Below are 25079 nucleotides of genomic sequence, written 5' to 3'. Positions count from 1 at the left end.
AGATACATAAAGACAAAACAAAAAGCCTTTAATTTATGTTGGTTCTCTCAGTTCTGTAATTCTCTTTTCTCCATATTTGTTAGTATAGAATGTGATTTATGGTGATAAAGAGCTCTTGGTTTAGCTTTTGAACTAAAAGTATAGTTTCAGCACTTGTTTGCGATGATAGTCTTTTTAAACCATTCTATGTATGTAAATCTTCCAAATTTTGTCTTAATAAGCTAATTGGGAATTTGGACAACCTTGATAGAGTTCTTTTCTAAATCTATAGTTAAATTGAAGAGCAGAATGCAGCCAGCAAACTAACCACAGACATTACAGGGGGTTCTGAACACAGACATGTTACAGGGGCTTCCGAAATGTGGGGCTCCCTTTGATGCATCTCCAGCTAGCAACCTCTGCCCTTGCCTTAGTCTCCTGGTTACTCCTATTTAAGGGTTTCCCTCTCACAAGAGTCATCAATTGCTTCCCCAAATATCATGCCATAGGGTCTTTGTGCTTAAGGTGGGTTATGTTCTTAGATAGCCCTGAAAATAAAAACGAGTTGGGTTCTCCTAGTCACCTCCCCTGTCAAAGCCATTGTGTCCAGCATATAGCTGATGAGTACTCCAGTTCTGTTCCTCTCACCCAGATTTCTGCACCATATCCACCCTCTAATTTTTACCCCTTTCTTACACAGAGAGGGTGAGCCAAATCTCAGTTTTTGAAACTTACCTACTCTTTACACCCTGCTCAGGATGCTAATAACCATATCGGAGTAGAATCTCTTCAGAAGACAGCTGGGGAAATTGTAAATAGTATAGGCTTATTTTCATTCAGCTGTATGAAAATGCTTTATAAATCAATATTATCTTGTCAGAGTAAAGTCTAACTGAAATCCTACAATGAGCATAAAAGCAGGAGAATCAACCCAAAAACAGACTTTACGGTAAAATAAAGGTGGATATAGGGTTGGGGCACCATAAATGTCTTAGTGAGAAATAATAAGAGCCTGAATTATGAGAGAATTAGTGGAAATAAGGATAGTGAGTTGGAATTAAGTGTATAGGAGGAGACATTATCATAGAAGACACAGGAGGAATAAAACTTTCTGAAGTGACCCAGGCTACAGGAGTTGTGAGGACCAGAAACTGAGAATGAGGTCTTGCATTAAAGTTTAGAAAACTGGTCGTGGTCTTCAGAAAAGTAGTGTTGGGGATAACTGAATGGGTGGTTGTGGTAAACAGAGGAAGCAGATAGAACTGATGCTTCCAGAAAAATAAGAGAGTGATACTGGTTTTGTTCATTGCTAGGAAAAGATGCTCACAACTTAACTGAAATTGAACAAGTTAGCATACATGTAAAGTATGGTCAGTTATGAAAAATAAAGTTATGTTACATATACAAAAATGTATATATGTCTAGAAAGTAGACTTCTAAAATATAATGAAGAATTATATCTGAGGAAGTAACTTTTTGTCTGTGTCGATTCTTTTTTTTCCAACACAGTTGCAGATTTTGGAAAATATGGTAGTAAATAAGAAACAATTTGGAAAGCATCAATAGGTTTGTAAATAAGAGAAGGTCCATGAAATAGACTCCATATGCAGATAAAGCAGTTGAACAGTTTATAGAAAAAAAAATCCTGGGATAGGTGGGAAGAATCAGATATTAACGGTCAATTCAAAGAGCAACCTTGGCCCTAATTCCTGGTTTCTGAGTTCCTTTCAGAAGAAGAACAAAACTCCTGTTTCAATATCTTCCTGGAAGAGAAGCTATAAAAATCAAATCAGGGCTGTTGGGAGCCCAGGAGAAGCAGGGAGAGCATCTTGTGGAACTAAAACCTATATAGATCTGCTACAACTAGCTGTAAATATATCAGATGTTGAATCATTATAACTACAGGAAAGGTGTGGTATACAGCTCACTTTGTTGTATAGCTGCTAGTTTGAATACTTAGGGCTTCATATTCTTTTATATGCAATAAAAATTGTATGTAGGGCAAAGAGGATGTGGCCTCAAAGCTAAAGTCTCAATAGTTGCTGAGTTTTCTCGTCCTTCTCTTACTTCTTTCTTCTGTGGGTTAACCTGATAAAATGAAGTCAGTGTGACCTCCTATATCTTGTTATGCTTATGACTTTGCTTGGTATAGTGATAACTAAAAGTTATATGAGTTTTTCATATTTTAGAAATTATATTAGGATATAAGATTTTATATCTGAATTTTATACTAGGGCTAGAAACAGTATTTTGTTTCTTTAAAATTACTCTTTTTATCATTAGATATACTAAAGATTATAAGGTTCATACATCAATTTTCCAGATGCCATTTCAACATTTACTTAGTATCGTCCCACCTTGTCCATCCAATAGGATATTTCTGTTTAAAAATAACCATAAATGTAAGTAATATTACATAGGTGAGCATCCAATATAATTTATAGAATCTTCAAAAGAGATGTAATTATAAGTAACAATTACATTATCCTGAAGTTAGTGTATGGCCTTTGTACCCATTTTTTTTCTTGTTTAAAACCTTCAGATACAATTTACTTACAAATTATGCACATTACTTGTAAAAATGCACAGCTGGATAGGTTTTACGACTATATACGTTGCCCATCACCTCCTGTAGTGGGTTAAATAGGGTCCACACCCCAACCCCTGCCCTCATTCATGTCCACCTGGAGACTCAGAATATGACCTTATTTGAAAATAGGGGCTATGCAAATACATTTAGGTATGAAGATCATACTAGATTAAGGTGGTCCCTAAATCCAATGACAGGGTCTCTGTTAGCGACAGGACACACAGAGGTACATAGAGAAGAAGACTATGTGCCAATGGAGTCAGATTGGAGATCTGCCACCAGCCACGGAAAATCTGGGGCCACCAGAAGAAGAGAGAAGGATTCTTCCCTAGGGTCTTCAGAGGAAGCATGGCTCTATGGACACCTTGATTTCAGACTTGTAGCCTACAGAACTGAGAGAATGAATTCCTGGTGTTGAAGTCACTACATTGTGGAATTTGTTAAGGCAGGCTTAGGAAACAAACATACCTGCCAAAAATTCCAGTATACCCCTTTCCAGTCAGTCTTAAACCCTCAAAGGCATTTAATGTTCTAATTTGTGTCCCCATAGATTAGTTTCACGTGTCCTTGACATCAATATAAATAGTTATATGGAGTATACCTTTTTCTTTTTTTAATATGACTTTCTTTGTTCAACATAATATATAGAAGTTTCATTCCTGTTCATGTGTCAGTAGTTTTTTTCATCATTAAAATACACTACAATCTATCCATTATTTTGATTACAGACATGTGGATTGTTAGCTCCTACTTATATTTTATACATTTAGGACATCTGTAGTTGTCACTGGTTTAGAAGTTCTACATTACTGTTTTTGAGGTTGCTACCTAGAGTTTTAGCAAATACATTTAACTTGACAAAGTTTAATTCGTGTTGGTCTTCCTCACTCAAAATATAAAAACTTGAAATGCTTTTTGTTTTCCCTCCTCAACTCTTCCACATTATTGCTGTTAAATATAAAATATGTATTATTTTTAAACCTTGGAAATTATTACTTTTTAAAAACTGGAATTTTTAATAGACATACCAACATTTCTCAATTGATTTGATCACTATTGCTTATTACATTCTACTTCCTTCTGGGTTCCATTTCATTTTTCCAATACATACAGTTTATTCTTTTGGTGAGTGGTTAATAAGTTTCTTGCCTTTAATTTGGCTGAATGGATCTTTATTTTGGCCTCATTCTTTTTTTTTTTTTTAATTTTTTTTTTCAACGTTTATTTATTTTTGGGACAGAGAGAGACAGAGCATGAACGGGGGAGGGGCAGAGAGAGAGGGAGACACAGAATCGGAAACAGGCTCCAGGCTCTGAGCCATCAGCCCAGAGCCTGACGTGGGGCTCAAACTCACGGACCGCGAGATCGTGACCTGGTTGAAGTCGGACGCTTAACCGACTGCACCACCCAGGCGCCCCTTGGCCTCATTCTTAAACTATCATTTAATTGCTTGTAGAATTATAGTTTGATAATTTTCTCTTAGCATGCTGAAGAAAATATTTCACTATCTAACACTTATTATTTCTGATGAGATTTCTGCTAGAGGCCAAAATTGTATTCCTTTGTATGTACAGTAAAACCTTGGATTGCAAGTAACTTACTCTGCAAGTGTTCAGCAAGACAAGCAAACATTTCTAACAAATTTTAACTTGATAAATAAATGAGCGATGTCTTGCAATACAAGTAGTATATGATGCCGAACGTCACATGAACACAACTGAGCCAATGGTTCTTGCAATTTGCTTTGATATACAAGTGCTTTGGATTACAAGCATGTTCCAGAATGAGTTATGCTCGCAAACCAAGGTTTTACTGTTTCTCTCTGGTTTGACTTCATTCTTTAGTATAAATATGCTGTGTTCAGATGCAGACTTATTTTTACTGATCTCCTCAGTTCTACGAAGCTTTCATCTAAGAATCCATCTCTTTCTTTAAATCTGGAAACTGATCAGCCATGATCTCTTTGGATATTACGTCTTACTCATATTCTCTATTTTTTGATACTACAACACCTAATAATCATGTATTAAAACTTTTTCTTTTTACATGCTTCTTACCTTTTTCATATTTTCATCTTTTTTGGTGCTACAGTTATTTAAACACGTTTTCTAGTTAAATACCTTTTTTTTTCTAATGTACCATTCAAGTTGTCTATAGAACTTTTTTTCAGTTTTAAAATTTTCATTTCTTTCTAACTTGCACAGTCACTATATGATATTGTTTCTTCCCATGTGATTTCTAGTTCTTGTTTTATCTCTTCAAATATTCTGAAGATAATCATTTTAGACTTTCAGATGGTTCTATTGTATATGACTGGTTAGGTGTGAAGTCTGTCTTTCTGAGATTGATGACTCTTCCCCATGGAGATTTGCTTGTATGTGTGATTGGTTCATTTTGTTTGTTTGTTTGTTTAACATTTATTCATTTTTGAAAGGCAGAGACAGAGTGCAAATGGGGGAAGGGCAGAGGGGGAGGGAGACACAGAAACAGAAGCAGGTTTCAGGCTCCGAGCTATCAGCACAGAGCCCGATGCGGGGCTGGAACTCACGGACCACGAAATTATGACCTGAGGTGAAGTCGGCCACTTAACCAACTGAGCCACCCAGGCGCCCAGTGATTGGTTCATTTTGATGTGAAGTTTGTTTTCCATGGAAGTTCCAGGCCTCAGGATTGTAGAAAAGTTTATAAGGTAGTTTGATATTTGTTACTTTGTGTTTTTTCCTGGATTGACGTTTTTATGTTAGCCTCTTGATTTAGTTATTTGACACCAGATTGATAGTTTGAATTTGTATCCCTACTTGGATATATTGTGGATTTGGGGGTTCTTGTGCCTCTTGGGCTATGTTTTCTCTCTACTGTGTTCACCCACTCTATCCCCCTAATCTGGGGTTGAAATCTTCTCTGGAAAATTAGGGCAGGGGCTTCTAGTACTGGTTTCATGTGCAAACAGCCCTCACAACTGCAGTCTACATAAGGAGACCCAAGTGTCTGGTCTTCATGTACATATTTCTTGGCCTTGATTCAAGACCCTGACATAAGGTCTGCTTCTGTCTGGTCTAACATCTCCACAGGCCATGGTAGACCTTCAGCCCTACCTCTGAGTTTCCTCTTTGTTTCTAAGTTTGGTTGTGTATTAACCTTTTTTTTTTCAGGTTGGGAGTGGATATTTTGTTCCACATTTCTATGTGATTAGAGTAGGACCAGAGACCCTTGTCTCTTCAGCATGTTGTATTGACCGGAGGTCTGATCATACTTCTATTTGAATGTGTGTTTTGTGTTTTCTCTTACAGCTAGTTATGTATCAAATCCCATTTGCAAGGGTTGTTTGTCTTGTTCAAAGGACAATGGGTGCAGCCGATGTCAACAGAAGTTGTTCTTCTTTCTTCGAAGAGAAGGCATGCGCCAGTATGGAGAATGCCTGCATTCCTGTCCATCTGGCTACTATGGACACCGAGCCCCAGATATGAACAGATGTGCAAGTGAGCAGTTGACTTTTGTCTACTATTTACTGTTTATGAAACTTGGGGGGAGCTAAATTGAAAATTTTGGCTAAAAACAAGTGTAATTTTAATATGCTACAGAAATAGTGCAATCTTAAAATTCAGTGGGGGTAGGATAAGAATATTTTTATCTTTTGTCTAGAAGTACATTGCATACACACTTTTTATTTTTAGGTTATTTAAGCATTTTTTGTATAACAAGCATCTCCAACACAAGCTTGTTAAGAAGATCTGTATAAGGCATATTTAGCACAACAACAACAAAATCCCCAAGGAATTTAAATGTCTTTATACTGGGAACATTGTCTCCACTTTACTACAGTGTCTATGGCTTCTTTTGCCTCTTTTTTTTTTATCTGAGTTTGTAATCCATAGTTTAGTCTAATCTATAATACATTATATTAAATAGTTCTGTAAAGCACCATTACTAATAAAAGATTTAACTAAAATATTTAGTTCATTTTAGAATATTTTGAGTTCTAAGTTTAACAATTAGAAAAAGTATTAAGGAATGGCATTCTATACATAGTCATACAGGAATGATTTTTATCTTTTAATCCAAAAATCACTTATAAAATGATTCTCAACTTCTAAGTGAATAGTAGTAATTGGAATTAAAAAAAAAAATGAATGACATACCAAAAGAACATCCCTTTCTTTAAGGAGCTTAAATGTTAGGGCATAGAGAGGATAAGGAAAAAAAACAAAACAAAACATGGAGCGAAATGACAAAATGTCAAAAGGGTAAAAGTTTAATTTTAATTCAGTACACTAAGCTATATCAGGCAAGCAGTATGTTAGGGGAGTAATTTAATTACCTCCCATTAATACTGTATACATGGCTATTAAATCAGCCAAGGCCTTTAGATTAGAGGAGAGTTTGAATTGAATCATCCAAGGACAATATTATTTTGGAAGAAGGCAGAACTAATGGTGGGAGGCTAAATAGATTTTAGAAAGAAGGAGGGAGACACACATGTGTAAAAATAATGTGCTTGGAGAACAATAAGTCCCATCTGGGATGTGGTTGGTATTTTGGCAAGGCCATTTAATCTACATTGCTGAACATTCAGTATCCTCAGTCCCTGCCCATGAAATGTTCTTTGTGCCCTCAAGTCACTGTGACAAGTAAAAATGTACCCAGACATTTTTGAACACCTCCTAGATGATTAGTCCAATCTATAATACATTATCTCTGGATAAGAACCATTGAGTCGGATGGGCTTAGTAGGAGGTGTGGTTGGAACTGAGAATGGAAAGGGACAGAGGTTGGAGTGCAAGGATAAAGGACTTGAATGCTGTGCCAAGGAGTCTGGATATTACCTACAGGTTTCAAGCAGGAGAGGACTGAAGAGGTTGCTTTGTTCAGGATAGTTTTAGCGGCAGTGGGGGCAATGAATTGGAGAAGGACAGAAAGTAGAGGAAGGCTACTGTAACAGTTACAGATGAGAAATCACATTCTGATGAAAGGTCTGTGGGTAATGAATTCCAGAGATGTTAAAAAATAGAATCAAGGAGACATAGAAACTAATTTCAGAGAGTGAAAAGAGAATCAAATTTGGTCCTAAGTTTTCTAGGTGAATAATTTTCCATTAGCAGAGATAGAAATACATAGGCTCAGTGAAAATTCATATCTGCCTCTATTTCATGGAATTGTTTGGATTAACAATTACAGAGACAGAACTCCCAACCTCTGACAACACTGTCTAATTTTTCAAGTATGTACCTTGTCCTTAATTTTTTGATTTGGGGGCTATCTAGTAATTTGTCTGCCATAGTTTTTTTTTAACTTCCATGGAATGATAGGTTTACCTTAAAAGGGAGTCCTAGTCAGATTGCGTTAGACCACCTGGTGGGAGGGGGCAGGATTTACGTTCCTGAATATTTGGTGCATTTTTCATTCCATACCATCAGTGCACAAGGAAGATGAGGTAAGAGTGTAGATGGCTCCAGGCAGTTATTCCAAGTTTTAGGCCTAGCACTTATGCAGTCTGTGTATGGACAGTACCCTGACAATGTAATGTGTTACTCAACCCTAGGACATTGGCGAGTCCAAGGGGCTGCTGATAATAACTTTGCAGGGACACAGTTGTAAACCAGGACTGTCCCAGGCAAACCTGTATGGATAGCCACCTCAGCAATACTTTATAGTGTATCAACAGATATATCTTCAAACACATTTTGGCTAAGTTTATCCCTTTTCTCAGAAAGGAGAGCAGTGACTGTAAATCAGCCTTGGAAAGAGAATTTCCATGTGAGAATGGGTTTGCTGTGGTTATACTTATTGTAACTGAATGTAATCGATGTTGCAGTTTACTGACTTAGAGGAAATCATTACTTATCTGGTACAAGCTGGAAGGGCTTATGAGTAAGATTCCTGTGAATCAAAGTGAAAGTGGAAAATTATTTCTTAATTCTCACTATGTGACTTTGGATGGCCATGATTCTTTCATACCAATTATTTGATTTTTCCCCCATACTTTGCATATATTCCATTGTTGTTTGTATTGTATTCAGAGGATGAGACAGAGTTAAATTGGAAAAGCTGTTACAGACTTAGAATTTGAAATCATACCCACTTTTTATTAAGCAATTATTGCTCCACAGTAGAGAAGAAAATTATACTTCAAGCAACAGTAGCTTTAAATTTTTTTTAATGTTTATTTATTTTTGAGAAAGAGTGAGAGAGCAAGAATGCATGCATGAGTGAGCAGGGGAGGGGCAGAGAGAGAGGAAGACACAGGATCTCAAGCAGGCTCCAGGCTCTGAGCTGTCAGCACAGAGCCCGACGAGGGGCTCAAACCCACGAACCACAAGATCATGACCTGAGCTAAAGTCAGACACTTAACAGAATGAGCCACCCAGGTACCCCAACAGTAGCTTTTTAAAAACATTCTTTTTCAGAGAGTGAGAGAACAAGCAAGGGAGAGGGGCAGAGGGGAAGAGAGAGGAGAGAATCCCAAGCAGGCTCCATGCTTAGTATGCAGCTGGATGTTGGGCTCAATTTCATGACCCTGCCAGGATAATGACCTGAGCCAAAATCAAGAGTTGGACACTCAACTGAGTGAGCCACCCAGGTGCCCCAAGCAAAGTAGCTTTATAAAACTTCCTAGCACATCTGTTTTAAGATTTTAATTGCAAAGCAGTATTTTCAGAAGGAAGACTTGCTTTATGAAATGTTGGCTAGGTTTGGCCTCTTGGTACATACAGTATGGAGCTTATAAAGCCAGACATGCTTTTAAAAACCAATTCAGTATCCATTTGAAGCATATTATGAAAAATATATACACTCAAGGACACTAAGAGCTGCCATTGTCTCTGATGGTGTTAGGTGATATTTCTCTCGTTACTTTTTTCTCATTTATTGAAAAACTCATTTACATGAAAAAACTTTATTCCTTGGGTAGTTACAAATATTCTTTGTAGAAAGCTTAGAAAGCACATAGGCCTTAAAAAAACAGCAAAACCAAAAATTAAAAAAAAAACACTCAAAGATAACAAAAGTTAACATTTGGCTTCTACCCTCAACTTTCATTTCTATGTATATTTATGTCTTTCTCCCTTTACAAGTGTACCCCTGTTCTATTTTGTAACTTGTTTCAACTTAATGGATTTTGAACATTATGTTAATGTCATTAAATATGGCTGCATATATCCTACTGAGTGGATATATCCTGATATATTTAATCACCTATTAAGAATTTGATTTTAGTTTTTCAAAAATATGAAGAATATTCTTATATAGTCTCATATACACACTTTAGTTTTATACATTTATCTGATTTGCATAAGATAAACTTTTAAACATAAAAACATGTTTTCAGCTTTATTAAGATTAACATGTAACAATATCACATATTTAAAGACTTTTGATATATATTGCCAAATGGCCTTCTAGAAAAGCTGCACCAGTCCACATCTTAACTAATAGCAGACATTTGCCCTTGCGTCTAACAATAAGTGCTATTTACAAAAAGTACAAAAAAGTGCATTTTTTGGTTTAATATTTTGTTTGGTAAGGTGAAGTTCATTTGTTTTTTACCTGAATATTGGCATTATGACATTTACCAGAATCTCTGGCTTTTTTTCTTCTGTTTGCAAAACTGTCTTGTTCTTAGTGATTAAAAAACTTTAAATGAAATATCACAAGAAATTTATGTTCAAGATTATGAATGGAGAGTTCAACGGATTATCACAAAAAGGGCAACTTGTGCAACTGCAATACAGGTCAAGAGGAATGTTAGCGCCCCAAGAATGCTTATGAGGTCTTTTAACAATCACTCCTATCTCTTCTGCCTCCACAAAACTACCATCCTGACTTGTAACCAAAACACATATAAAAGATTACTCATGATCCTTTATAAAGATCTATAAATTGGAAACAACCCAAATGTCCAAGCAACACAACATTGAAAAAATGCATAACATATTAAAAAAGAAACTATATAAAAGTAGAAATGAATGAACTACCTCAACATGCAGCAACATAGATAAATCTCACAATGTAATGTTGAATGAAGGAAGTCATAAAATGATACATTGGCATACATTGTGAAAATAGTTAAAACAAATCTGTGGTACTAGAAGTCAGGATTGTGGTTCTTCTATGTGTTTATTGAACACTTCCTTTGTGCTGGATTTTGTACCAGTTACCTATCGATAGAGTAATGAGTCATAATTAGTTGGTGCCCTTGAGTTTCTTATGGTATAGTGTAGTGGTTCTCTACCATGGGTAATTTCTCCCCTTAGGGGACATGTGGTAATGTTTGCAGATATTTTTGGTTATTACAGTTGAAGGGATGCTGGTGGATAGACTATAGATACTGCAAAACATTAGACAAAGGCATAGGACAGCCCCCTGCCACAAAGAACCATGTGGCCCAAAACATCAGTAGCATTGAGGCTGAGAAACCCTGTTCCGGTGGAGCAGGCAGACAAGTAATCAATTAGTTCAGGGTGGGGGTGTGATAAAGGGTGCTAATTTGCTTCTGTTTGCTACCAGTTACTCTGTTAGATACATGTTTTCTCATTTTTCAAAGAAGCGTGCAGAGGATGTCATACTATTTTTATTTTCTGTATGAAGTTTCCTAAACTGAGTGAAATGCACTTTCCAAAGGTTGGGTGGATTTCATCAATGGGGGAGATGACCCTTATAAAGACTCTAGGCATTTTCAGAATTGTTAGGATTAAGCGTTCTAGGTAAGAAAAAAAGAAAGGAAAAGCACACTTGAAGGTGTGGAGACACACAGAAAATCATCCACTGTTAAGTAAAATGTAGGTGATTGAGTCCAGTTCCACTGCATAACCAGAAATGATAGTCAAGGTGGCGGGGACTGAGTTTGACAGACCTTTTGTGCTAAAGTTAGTCAGTTTAAGCACCTTCCTGAAGCCACAAGTAGTCAGTGAAGGATTTTAAGTAGGGGAATAAGAAGGGGAAATATTTTTCTTTTGGCAGAATGAAATGTGAGTTAAAGGGAAGTCAGCAATGAAGGTGGCAAGGGCAATAATCTAGGTTAAAAAAAATTATGAATAGAGAATAGATGAGAATGAATGAGAATAGATATTTCCTCTTCAGACCTTCCCTGACTAATCTAAAATGTTAACTTTCCTTCCCAATGTTTCCTTTCTTCATTTTTTATCTCTCCCCCCTTTCCTCATTCTTTCACTCCCTCCTTTCCTCCCTTCTTTCCTCAGCACTATGGGTAGCTAACATACTCAGGTTTTGCCTGTTTTATTCACTTCTCCCAATAGAATGTAAGCTCCAAGAGGGGAAGGGATTTAAGACTGTTTGGCTTGAATACAGGCTTACGATCTGCAGAACAGTGTTGACACATAGTGGGGCTCAACACATTTATTCAATGAATAAATGAAGGTAATCATAGTGGAAACGGGAATGAGGGAGATATTAAGGGATAATCAACAGGACTTGATAATGAATGGGATGTTGACTAAAGGTGAAGGGAGACTGAGCTTACTCTTATGATTTTGGCTTGGAAGTTGGGTAGTGAATTTATGAAGGTACGGAATAAGAGAAGGTGCGTATGTGCTGGCAAGAAAGGCCATTATGGTGGAGAATGGGTGTTTTGGGACATGTTGAGTTCAAAGTGGTATGAGATATCCTGGGGAAGGTACCCAAAGGGCAGTTAGATGTAAGCATTCAAAGCTCTCAAGGGAACTCTAAACTTAGTCTTTGGCAGAAAATACTATGACCTACTTTGCATGCTTCTTTGAAAAATAAAATGAGAAAATATAGATCTAACAGAGATCATGAGTAATCTTTTATATGTGTTTTGGTTTCAAGTCAAGATGGTAGTTGAGGGAGAAGAGAGGGGAGTGATTGTTCAAAAACCTCACAAAAGTTCTTGAGGCACTAACATTCCTCTTGACTTGTATTATGGTTGCATATGTTGCCCATTTTGTGATAATCCATTGAACTCTCCATTTATAATCTTGAACACAAAATTGTGGTATTTTTATTTTATGGATGAAATTTCCTAAACTGAGTGAAATACATTTTCTAAAGGTTGGATGGATTTCAGCAATGGGGGAGATATTGTTTAAACAATAGAACTGTTGACCTTTATGGGAGGAGTTTCATTGTTACTATTGGGGCACTGTCCTCATTGCTCTGGTTTGAGGGAGCACGTGGAATCTTAGGCAAGCAGACATGGTGATTGTTGGTTGAAAAGTATCTATTGACAGCAAGACGGCTCTTGAATTAGGAGATTGTGTGTGTGTGTGTGTGTGTGTGTGTGTGTGTGTGTGGTGAAAGGAGACTTGAATGGGAAAGAGCCATATGAGGTGGAAAAATAGGGGAATGATTGAAGAAACAAGGTCACTGAGGAGACAGAAGAACATAGGATCCAAGACCTAAATGGGAAAACTAGCCTTAGATGAAAGGCTTGTCTAATCAGAAATCTATAAAGTATCTATATCCTATCAGTCAAGCATTTGTTTTATTCATTTACCAGTAAGGGGATCAGAAATATGCTGAAGTGGCAGGAAAAGGATTAACTTTTTATGTATAAGAAAATACATATACATTTGTTGCCAGAGGCAGTGTATTTTCAAAAATAATTTGTAAACAAAAAATTACAGAAATGAGATCTGCATCCAGAGAATTTGCTACTTTTGTTTTTAGCTTCTTCTTCTGTATTTGATGATTCTGCCCTTCTCTTTGGCACTTTGTAAAAATGTGTTTTAGGCTGAGAGAATGTTAGCATTATGTTTTTGAAATGACCTAGGTTTAAAAATGAGTAATTTAGAACATACAAGAAAATTCGCAGTTAAATGTAACCATCCCTTAATTTGTGAACTGCAAGACCAGTGTTGAAGGGTTTTTAAAGAATTACTGCATGTCAAATTTGAGTACTTTTAAAAATACCTGCCATTCTTGAATCATGAAGTTTAATGATGCATTTGGAAAAAGGGTGGGGCACCTGGTGGCTGAGTCGATTAAGCCTCAGGCTTCATTCAGGTCATGATCTCTTGGTTTGTGGGTTCAAGCCCCGAGTCAGGCTCTGTGCTGACAGCTCAGAGCCTGGAGCCTGCTTCTGATTCTGTGTCTCCCTCTCTCTGCCTCACCCTCACTTACACTCTGTCTCTCAAAAATGAATAAACATTAATTTTTTTTAAAGGAAAAAGGCCTAGGTATTTAAAATGAACAGAAGTGCTTAAAATGTTTTTAATCAAATCTGAATAACTATGAACTATAAGTGAGCAGGATGCATATACTGACTCTGAGAACCATAAAGTCCATATGATGTGTGTTGAAATATCTGTAAAGAAGCAATTCTCTGACAAATATGTTACTGTGATCTCAGTGTCTGGGGGATTATATGAGAAGTAAAATAAAACTAAAAATTAAGAATGTCTTTATTTAGAAGATGCCTATGGATGGACTAAGGATCCAACTGGGTTGCTTGTGAAATTGATACAAATTAGACAGTGGTATTGTGTAATCACTATTACCCAAAGTGCTGCAAATCACAATAGACAAATAGGGTAGATGTATCACAGAATCAGAAGAGGTCAGAGAAGGGACATGTTAGCAGTAAGGTGAGAATAGTCATTGGAAGACTGTGGAAACAGTGGAACTTAGCTTTATTTTCTTCTGCCTTCACCATCTAGCCTGGGTGGCAAGGTAGTGAAGAGCTAGGGGGCATTTTGTATTTAACACCTGTTAAAACACTGGTTGCTTTCTTCCATGCCCCGAGTTTCTTATTGAGTAGATCTGAAATGGTGCCTAAGAATTTATATTGTCAACAAATACCCAGGTGATGCTGACTTGGCCGGGTCAGAAACTAGCCTTTGAAAATTGCTGCAATATAATAATTATGTTGTCTCCATCCATCACTGATTATGGAATAGGCCACTTTGTATTTAGTAAAAGACCAGTTTTAGTACCACCTAAGCATAATGAGGATATTTTGAGGAAATGTGTGTCCTTCTCCACATCAATCATTAATCATCAATATCATAATCAGTAATAATGTATCTGTTCATGGACTCCACTAAGCTGATCACAATGAAATAGAATACACTGGCTTTCAGCCAGGCTTCTAATGCTCTTGAATCCTTCCTCCTCAGGCTCCTGTCTTTGCCTTCCCCACTTTCTCATGACTTGCTCTTCCTTGTTCTGAGATTTCCATTACTTTATGTATTCTGGCATGTTTAGTGTTCTAATTAATAATTATGTCTGGTATCTTAGAGTTTAATTTATTCTTGTGATTTTGTTGATACAGGTACTGCAAAAGATTCTGATTGAAATATAGCTTCCATATGAATTGAAGCTTTTTAAAAATGTTTATTTTTGAGAGAGTAAAAGAGAGGGAGTAGAATCCCAAGCAGGATCCACACTAACAGCATGGAGCCCAATGTGGGGCTCGAACTCATGAATTCTGAGATCATGACTTGAGTCAAAAATCAAGAGTCTGTCACATAACTGACTGAGCCACCCTGGCACTCCATGAATTGAAGAATTGTAAATAATTGTTTGGGCCATATTATGAAAGGAAGAAACGGGAGGGTTTATGGGCAGGAGAAGAGGGATCATGGTGACTATTTAGACCGAGAGGACCCTTCTGATCGCTCTGTCCACAGCTGGCTCCTGAGCTACATGTCAGTCAGGTGTCCTAACTTACTCTTTGATGATAGGTGAAGTTCATATTGAGTCCCAGTGTCCTCATCTTTAAAAATTAGGGGAGGCTAGGAGGTCATTGCTCTAATATTCTGTGATTCTATAACTGTCTCCAGAAGTTACTGGTTTTTGCTATTCTAGTCAGCCCCTCTCGTCAAATTTCTGGTGGGAATGGCTATTCTAACACTCCCCTCAACAACCCTGTGATGTAGGTAAGTGTTTACATTTTACCATTGAAGCTCAAAGAGGTTCAGAAACCTACCCAAGGACACACTTATGAAGCAGAGCTAAGAATGAGATCTAAGATTCTGATTGTTTTATTTATTTTTTATTTATTTTTATTTTATTTTTTAATTTTACATCCAAGTTAGCATATAGTGGTTGGAACTAGAAGTTATTATGCTAAGCGAAATTAGTCAGAGAAAGACAAATATCAAAGGATTCTCTCTGATTCCAATGCCTGTTTCTTTTTCTTTTTAAGCCAGTTTTACTGAGATATATAATTGACATATAGCACTGTGTATGTTTAAGGTGTACAGCAAAATTTTACTTATGCATCTTGTGAAATGATTACCACAATAAGTTAACATCCATCATCTCATGTAAATACAAAAAATAAAGGAAAAGAGCTGTGATTAGATCTTTGGTATTTACTCTCTTAACACCTTTCACATATACCAAAAAGCAGTATTAACTGTAGCCATCACCTTGTATGTTTCACCCCTACTACTTATCTAACAACTGGAGGTTTGTACCTTTTGATCACCTTCATTCAGTTCCCCCTCACCCTACCTTCAACCTCTGGTAACAACAGATCTGATGTTTTTTGTTTTTGTTTTTCTCCTATGAGTTGTTTTTTCTTTTCTTTTTTCTTTTTTTCTTTTCTTTTGTTTTTGATTTCACATATAAGTGAGATCATGCAATATTTGCCTTTCCCTGTCTGATTTATTTCACTTAGCCATGTTTCTTTACTCCATGCTGCTGCTCTTAGAGAAAATAAAATCACAAAACACATTATTTGTTAAGCTTTAGAATCTGTCTTTTTTGAGCAGGGTTGAGGGTAGGTCATCACTTTTAATTGGCACACTTTGAAAAGCCATTCTCTTAAGCTGGTTCCTTTCCCAAAAAAGGACCTTGCCCTACAGGCTGCTCTGCAGAAAACATGTTCTCTTGGTTAACAGGTTACTGCCAGCTGGGAAAGTCTGATTAGCTGAAGTGGCTTTTACACCTTTATAAGAGCTGCTACCAGCCAGTTAATAAACTGACCATAACTGGATAAAGTTAAAGAATAGTTCTTTAGGGGAGGGACTGTGAGGATGGCCCTGCTGCCCCCTTATCAGAAGCTAATTGAGAGGTCGTCACCTGCTGGGTCTCTTGATTCTTATGCTTTCTTAAGAAATTCCATCCCTGCAGGAGAGCTGGCTAGGTTTTGATGCACCTATGATTGGGATAAAACAAAACATCTGTTAATTGACTTTAGTTTCAGGGGATTGTATCCAAGCTTGGTCTCCACCGAGCCACAGTTTAATTGCCTGAGAGGCCAGCCAGTCAAGGGCCTGTCATCTAAAAGGTGCTCGCTACATATGAACTGAATAATTGATATGAATCCTAGGTGGCTCAGGGTCTCTGAGAGGAGAGCAGTTTCTGTAACATTAGTTGCTCTTCTGTAAAAGACACCTTGAACTTATTACTAACAATAGACACTTATTTAGTACTTCCTTTTTGGCTAAATCTTCTCCACAGTTTATGCATATACCTGACTATTTGAGGCAAGTAAACGGGGAGGGGTGGGGGAAGCCTAGAGAAGTTAAGCAGCTCAGCTCATTCAAAGTCACCGACTGGTGCTTAGCAGAGTTGATAGTGGAATGTGTGTCTGACTAGTGACAACCCATGTTCTTTGTTCAAGCATTCTTGAAATGCTTTTTGGTTTGTTCTAAAGAGGCATTCCTTTATAAGTTCATGGAACATATAAACTAAAAATTGAAAGTACTTATATATTTAATGAAGACATTCCTATTAACTACCTTTAATATTTAAAATCTCATAAGGGTAAATTCCTAGTAGCACTGCTAGGAATTTACCCAAGGGATACAGGAGTGCTGATGCATAGGGGCACTTGTACCCCAATGTTTATAGCAGCACTCTCAACAATAGCCAAATTATGGAAAGAGCCTAAATGTCCATCAACTGAGGAATGGATAAAGAAGACGTGGTTTATATATACAATGGAATACTACTTGGCAATGAGAAAGAATGAAATATGGCCTTTTGTAGCAACGTGGATGGAACTGGAGAGTGTTATGCTAAGGGAAATAAGTCATACAAAGACAGATACCATATGTTTTCACTCGTATGTGGATCCTGAGAAACTTAACAGAAGACCATGGGGGGAGGGGAAGGGGAAAAAAAGGGAAGAGGGAAGGAGGCAAACCATAAGAGACTCTTAAAAACTGAGAATAAACTGAGGGTTGATGGGGTGGGGAGGGAGGGGAAAGTGGGTGATTGGCATTGAGGAGGGCACCTGTTGGGATGAGCACTGGGTGTTGTATGGAAACCAATTTGACAATAAATTTCATATTAAAAAAATAAAATCTCGTAATGGTAAAGACACTAACTTCTTGATCATTAGGAAGCTGGTGGTACAGTGAAGCAACCAGGTAGGCTTCTATTCACCATGTGACAGCCCTTTTCACTGTCTTTATTATTCTTTTAGTACGATGATGAGGATAGATGATGATGAATGTAATTGGGTGATACTTTTCTATGTAGTTGGGTGTATTGTGAAATCTCTCCTGTCTCATTTTGTAAGTGGAGTTCAAGTAAAGAGAAAGTAGTAGCTTTTAATGTGTTGTGCAAAAGAAAACAAATAGTAACAGCCATTTCAAATAGTGCTTAAAAGGATGTTTTGTTCAATTAATAAGTACTTAAACTGATCATCCAGAATGAATGTGTGTGTGTGTGTGTGTGTGTGTGTGTGTGTTCACAGCCCTACAAGGCTTCTGTCAGGCATGTAGAAATTCCCTTAATTAAAAAAAATTGTTATATAGATTTGGAAGAGACCTGGTTAATTCTCTCACTCTCTCTGCCTCCTCTCTCTCAACCCTCACCAAAAATATGCATATTAAGGTTTCTAATTAAGAACTTCCCCAGAGTTGCACAATTATCCAGTAACAGTGTGACCCCAGTGACTGAGATACTGTCATATTGTTCCTTAAAAAATAAACCATGGAATACAGAAGAAACTACTATGTACAATTACAAACCTGCATATAGAAAAATCTCAGGTTCTTTGACAATTTTTTTTTCTGAAATGGTCAGTTTAAGTGTTTTCAATCCCACTAAGGATCAAAGACATTAGATTTTATCTTCTAAAGAGAGAAATCAATTTGTGGTTAAATCACATCTTTATTTTTTAATATGAATTTATTTATTTAAATATGAAATTTATTGTCAAATTGGTTTTCATACAACAAGTGTTCATCCCAACAAATGCCCTCCTCAATGCCAATCACCCACTTTCCCCTCCCTCCCACCTCCCATCAACCCTCAGTTTATTCTCAATTTTTAAGAGTCTCTTATGGTTTGGCTCCCTCCCTCTCTAACTCTTTTTTCCCCCTTCCCCTCCCCCATGGTCTTCTGTTAAGTTTCTCAGGATCCACATACGAGTGAAAACATATGGTATCTGTCTTTGTATGACTTATTTCCCTTAGCATAACACTCTCCAGTTCCGTCCACGTTGCTACAAAAGGCCATATTTCATTCTTTCTCATTGCCAAGTAGTATTCCATTGTATATATAAACCACGTCTTCTTTATCCATTCCTCAGTTGATGGACATTTAGGCTCTTTCCATAATTTGGCTATTGTTGAGAGTGCTGCTATAAACATTGGGGTACAAGTGGCCCTATGCATCAGTGCTCCTGTATCCCTTGGATAAATTCCTAGCAGTGCTATTGCTGGGTCACAGGGTAGGTCTATTTTTAATTTTTTGAGGAAACTCCACACTGTTTTCCAGAGCAGTTGCGCCAGTTTGCATTCCCACCAACAGTGCAAGAGGGTTCCTGTTCCTCCACATCCTCTACAGCATCTATAGTCTCCCAATTTGTTCATTTTAGCCACTCTGACTGGCGTGAGGTGATATCGCAGTGTGGTTTTGATTTATATTTCCCTTATATTACATCTTTAAAAGAGCACTACATTAGAAGGAACTCAGCTCTGATTTGAGCTCTAAAAGTAACTAGCTTTGCAAGCTTACACAAGTTACATAGTATGGTCTAGGGCAATAGTCTTCTAGTTCCAATAACTGTCATAAGTCTATGAAAAAAAACCTGAGTAATATTTACTGTTGGCAGTCACCATTTTCATATTGGTCTCTTTGTGACTTTATATATATTTTAAGTCTAGTTTCTGCAAAATCCTATCTCCCTGCAATGCTCATTTCTACTTGCTTTACAGTTAAGGAATATGCATACTTCTTGTTCCTTAGACAAAGATAAAAAAAAAATCTAAGAGCTTCAACACCATATATAATCAGTTGGTGCCTAATTCGGAAATGGAGCTCTTTATAATGTAAAGTATTTTTATACCAAAATCATGCTATTGCATTAAAATGTACAAGGCAGACTCCGTTTCAGTATTTATTTTAAGCTGATAGAAATTTAATGGATTTGTTAGTCATTTGGCAGCTATACCTGTCATCCAATGTTATGTCAAGCACCTATGCTAGGCCCTGTGATGCAGAATAGAGTAAGACATGTTCTGTTTTCTTCATGAGATCTTCATTTGACAGGAGGATTATGATGAATGTAAGAACAACCACGAGAGTAGAATTGTTGTCTCAGGTACCTGGATGCTGGGAGGGCATGGGGAGTTTAGAGGAAACTTCAGCATTGCCAGGGTAAAGGTACCATGGCAATGAGGCAAGGGAAGTAGAAGGATATGTCCAGACAGAGGGATGTTGGGCTTTAAAATCAAGGGTTTGAACTGAACCTGGAAGTAAAGGGAAGCTGCTGAAGGATTTTAAACTTGAGCTTTGGAAGATCACAGTGGTCTTTCTGTGGCTAAGGCGGAGCCACCTTAGTTTATTTTATTTTTTATTTTTTTTTTTTACATTTACTTATTTTTGAGAGGGAAACAGAGCACACGTGGGGAGGGGCAGAGAGAGGAGGAGACAGAATTCAAAGCAAGCTCCAGGCTCTGAGCTGTCAGCACAGAGCCTGACGCGGGGCTCCATCCCACAAACCATGAGATCGTGACCTGAACCGAAGTTGGACGTTCAACCAACTGAACCACCCAGGCACCCCAGAGCCATCTTAATTTAGATCATTGTGACCTATAGCCCCGGTGTGACTAAGCCATCAAGATTAGAAGAAGCAGACCACATCAGACATGCCATCAACAGCAACAGTAATGGTGATTTCACTTCACACTATGGATGTTTCGTATGCTGGTCCACAGCACTGATGCTCTAGCACCTTGTGAGCACACCCTGCTTTAATTGTATTACACAACCCTCTAAAGAAAAATCATGGAGCACTCGTTCTATTTATTCTGGAAGCCAAATTATATCGAATAGCCTGAGAGCTAGAATACTTATTTTCTTCTCTGTCACTTTGTAGTTTGTAACATGGCTTTGTAATTTTCAGGACTCTTAACAGAAGATTTAAAAAATTTTTAATTTAGGGTCCTAAAACGCTTGCTCTGATATGTAACAGAAGTCTTCTTTCTCACACTTACATTTAATTTTCTTAGGAGTTTGTAGTTCTCTTGAATGTGCTTCTCATTTCAGTTTAGACCCAAGTTTGACAGAATCATTCTGCTTTAAAGGCAGATGCTACCTTGTGGTCTGTTTTCCTTTGTGCAAATAAAGCTTCTACTTAGCACTTCAGCTTTTAAAGTGTGTTTGCATCCATCCTTTCATTTGCTCCTGGAAATCCTAGGACGGAAGCAGTGTTATCCCCACTTATGGAGCAAGTAAGCAGTTCTGAGGAGTCCACTGGCAAGCCCGAGGGTTTGCAGCCTCTGCATTGCATGGCTGAAACTATCTATTGTTGTAATCAAATTGGATAAGCAGAACTAACAAAGCTACCTTCACAGAGTTGGGCAGATATATCAGCCTGTATATCAGGAGGCATAACTGTAATGCAGGTTTTAACCAAAATGCATTGTTTGGTAAAATTTTTCTCCCTTCTTTCTCTCCAACCAACACTTCACTGACTAGTCAATGCATATGTAATCAAGAAACCACAGGCTTATTAAAGGCAGCATGGAATTTTGATCTATTGATAACTCCTAAGGAGTCCTATTTCTTGATTTATCAATATAGTATGAAAAACAGGGAAGTACAAATGTTCCCATGTTGAGATAATTCAATTCCAGCAGCGTCTTGTTCATTTGATATTTGTATTATGTACACACCAGATGATGTATTTAAGACATCATTATGCCTCCCTAAGCTTAAATGCTACCATTTGGTGTTTTAAACATGAAGCCTGGTTCTTTCTTCCTTCAATGTGCCCATGGATTTCAATCATTTTCTAGCCTAGGACTCAGCAAACTATGACCCATGGGCAAAATCTGGCTTGCCAGCTTTTCGGGGGGCCCTTGTAAAAAATAGCTTTGAGAGTTTTAAGTGGTTGAGAAAAATGTCAAAGGGGAAACAATATTTTGTGGTACACAAAAATGATACTTCATATTTCAGTGTTCATAAATAAAGTTTTATTGGAAAACAGCCATGCACTACATATTGTCTATGGCTGTTTTTGATCTACAACAGAGTCGAGTAGTTTAGACAGAGACTGCATGGCCCACAAAACCTAAAATATTTATCTAGCCCTTTAGAGGAAAAGTTTGATGTTTCTTGCTCTAGCCTATTTAGAGTGTGAAGGGATTAAGAGATTCTTCTTGTTTTCCTTGAATGAGGGTTGAGTGGAGAGCAACCCCATGTTAGCTTCCATATACTTTGCTGTTTAGTTGGGTGGACAGAGGTGTATTTGCCAACATTTGGAAAAGTTCAGCTAAATCTCAGGTCTGCAGTTTACAATAAACTGCTCTGGTTCCACCTTAATATGAAAAATTGACAAGTTAAAAAGGGAAAAGCACACAAGGTGTAACCAAGATGAGAGATCTGCTACTTGGTAGGAAAATAAAATCTGATAAGAGACATGAATTTGCTTTATGATTTTTACAATTGTTTCATTGTTACCATATTCCTTCCATTTGAGATAGTTGTCCTCCCCTCTCATTTGCTTTAAATAGGAAAAAAAAAGTCCCTTTAAACACCTGCCTTTGTATTCTCAGTAAATGTGTCCAAGTTTTAATTTCAGCTATTTTGAGAATACTTCAAATATGCATCACTTGAATATACAGGAAGTGAAGCCAACGTTTTTATAGTTCCTCATTGTTTGATTGCATGATTTTACATAAACATCAGTGTTTCTTCAGATTTTTTTCTGTGGGTGGGCCAGACATAATTTTTAAACATTCTAATATTAGAATGCATCTACCAACATATATTTCCCAATTTGAGTTTTGGGTATTTATTTTTTAAGTTTATTTATATATTAGCATGAATGGGGGGGTGCAGAGAGAGAGAGAGAGAGAGAGAGAGAGAATCTCAAGCAGACCCATGCTGTCAGCACAGAGCTTGACGTGGGGCTTGATCTCAGAAACCCTGAGATGATAACCTGAATCTAAATCAAGAGTCTGATACGTAACTGACTGAGCCACCCAGGTGCCCCAAGGTTTTGTGTTGTTGTTGTTTTTTTAATGAACTATTGTAACACTTTAAAATGAGTCAGGAAAACAAAATACTTTTGATAGCATATGTATCCTTTAAAGTTGAAATAAGACACTTTTGGCATGCAAGGTAAAACTCTATAGATATCTGAAAAACAACATATGAATTTCCATTCATCCTATCTAATTAAAATTTGACTAAAGTTACACACAAGGCCAGAATTTTGCAACGCTTGTGTCACTGCCCCAATGGCCATGATAAACCACCTTTAGTGCCCTTCATAAATTGAAAATCTTCATTTTACGTAAAGGGCCCTGCACCTTTCTATTAATATCTATTTAATATTTTGTGATACATAAGATAGCAATATTTTGGGTAGGCTTATGTAGCTCTAGGGAGTGATAAAATTATGTGGTACCTTTCACCTGTTCTTTTTGTTCTCATTTTAAATGTGATGCTCCAAACAATCCTATGATATGGTTAGGTCTGGTATTTTCCCTCCCATCTGATAGTGAAAGGAGTAGTAGGGCACAGAGAAGATGTAATTTCTCTTACTTCTAAGGTCAAAATTACATTTAGATCCATTTTCCTAAATCCTGGTTCCTAATATTTGAGTAGATGACTTCTCATGTAGGTAACCAACAAATGATTGTGTTCTGTTTCTTTAGCTGCATGGCCTAAAGAAGGGTGTAAAGCCACACGGGGTGTCTGGGTGGCTCAGTTGGTTAAGCGTCCGACTTTCAGCTCAGGTCATGATCTCATGGTTCATGAGTTCAAGCCCCATATTGAGCTCTGTGCTGACAGTTCAGAGCCTGAAGTCTGCTTCAGATTCTGTGTCTCCCTCTCTCTGCCCCTTGGCTGCTTGCTTACGCACTCTCTCTCTAAAGTAAATAAATATTAAAAAAATAAAAATGAAAAAGGAAGGGTAAAGCCATTATATTGAGGACAGGCATTAGTCTCAGGATAATGTCTTTCATTTGAGTAGTGCAAATATATAAATATTTATTAAAATGATTACATATATATATGCGCATCTGTATATCTACTACAAATGGAGTATCCTGGTATTTTGTTGGTTCTTCCTTTCATTTGCCATCTTGGACTGTCCTGTTTGGTAAAGTTTTACTCTCATGATAGCTCACATTCTTTGATCACTAATTACGCAGTAGATACTGTGCTGAAATCTTTGCCTTTATCAAGCTTCTGAAATGTCTCAAAAACCCTAAGATAGGACTGATGTTAACCTTTTTTTTTTTTAATATAGATGATGATACTGAGGCAAAGGGTTTTGCCAACTTGCCCACAGTCACATAATGGTAAATGAGCCAAGATGCTAACCTCAGATCTGCTAACCACTGTACTATTTGAAAGGTCATGATATTCTCAACATAGTTCTTGTTTCCTGCCTTTGGATCCTGTTCTGAGTATCCTATTCTGCACTTGACATAGTTGAATTTCATCCTGTGCTAATTCTCCTAATTAATAAAGGTAATCTTAACGTAAACCCATTGCAATGGGTTTTACACAGACTTCCACCCTGGATCTTCTTTTAACTCAATAGTACTGGTTTTCTCTGTCATCACTCAAATAGTAAGTATGAAAACTTGAGTCCTGAAACCTCTGAGTCCTTTATTTATGTATTTTTTTAGGTTGAAATATCATGAAGCTTCTCATGAGCTAACTAGGCCATACTACAAAAAATGTAATTTAAAATTTTAGGTAATAATTTTCATCATTCCTTAGTCTAATGGGATTATTGCAATAGTATATATTAGAAAATGCATGACTTTGGTAACATAAAGCTTAAAAACTTTAGTTAAGTATACATAAGCCATTGCAAGTTTTGAGAAGGAATGTTAAACAAGAATATCTGAAGTTGTTAGAGAAGCCTAAAAATATTTAAACAATAAAAAAAAACTCATATTAAGTTGCACAGTTTAGTACTTCCCATGTGAAAAATTGCTAAAATTCTAATTCTGAATGTCTTTTGGAACAACCTGTCCCTTGAATTTCTGTTAAAATTTTAGCGTATACCGAGCTGGGGTTTTCCAGGGGCCAGCTTGATGCTTTTTGATACAGCTGCAATCCAAAGAATAAATACCCCTAGTGGGTGTCAGCATCTGCCACATTCTGA

The 25079-nt window shown here is 37.1% G+C and overlaps 1 protein-coding gene across 3 annotated transcripts in view; it reads left to right on the top strand.

The window, feature by feature from the left end:
- RSPO2 (R-spondin 2) overlaps positions 1 to 25079 on the top strand; it is a 165345-nt gene that overhangs the window by 70048 nt on the left and 70218 nt on the right. For 2 of the 3 annotated variants that reach the window (XM_047842671.1, XM_047842670.1), the window contains exon 2: positions 5860 to 6048. The exons of the other annotated variant lie outside the window; for it this stretch is intronic. In XM_047842671.1, the coding sequence (XP_047698627.1) occupies positions 5860 to 6048 (189 nt within the window). The remainder of the gene's footprint in view (positions 1 to 5859; positions 6049 to 25079) is intronic. 3 annotated transcript variants of the gene reach the window in all.

The sequence above is a fragment of the Prionailurus viverrinus genome, chromosome F2, assembly GCF_022837055.1.
Source record: "Prionailurus viverrinus isolate Anna chromosome F2, UM_Priviv_1.0, whole genome shotgun sequence".
Lineage (NCBI taxonomy): Eukaryota > Metazoa > Chordata > Mammalia > Carnivora > Felidae > Prionailurus > Prionailurus viverrinus.
The sequence above is the reverse complement of the archived record's forward strand: the minus strand, read 5'-3'. Positions and strand labels throughout refer to the sequence as shown.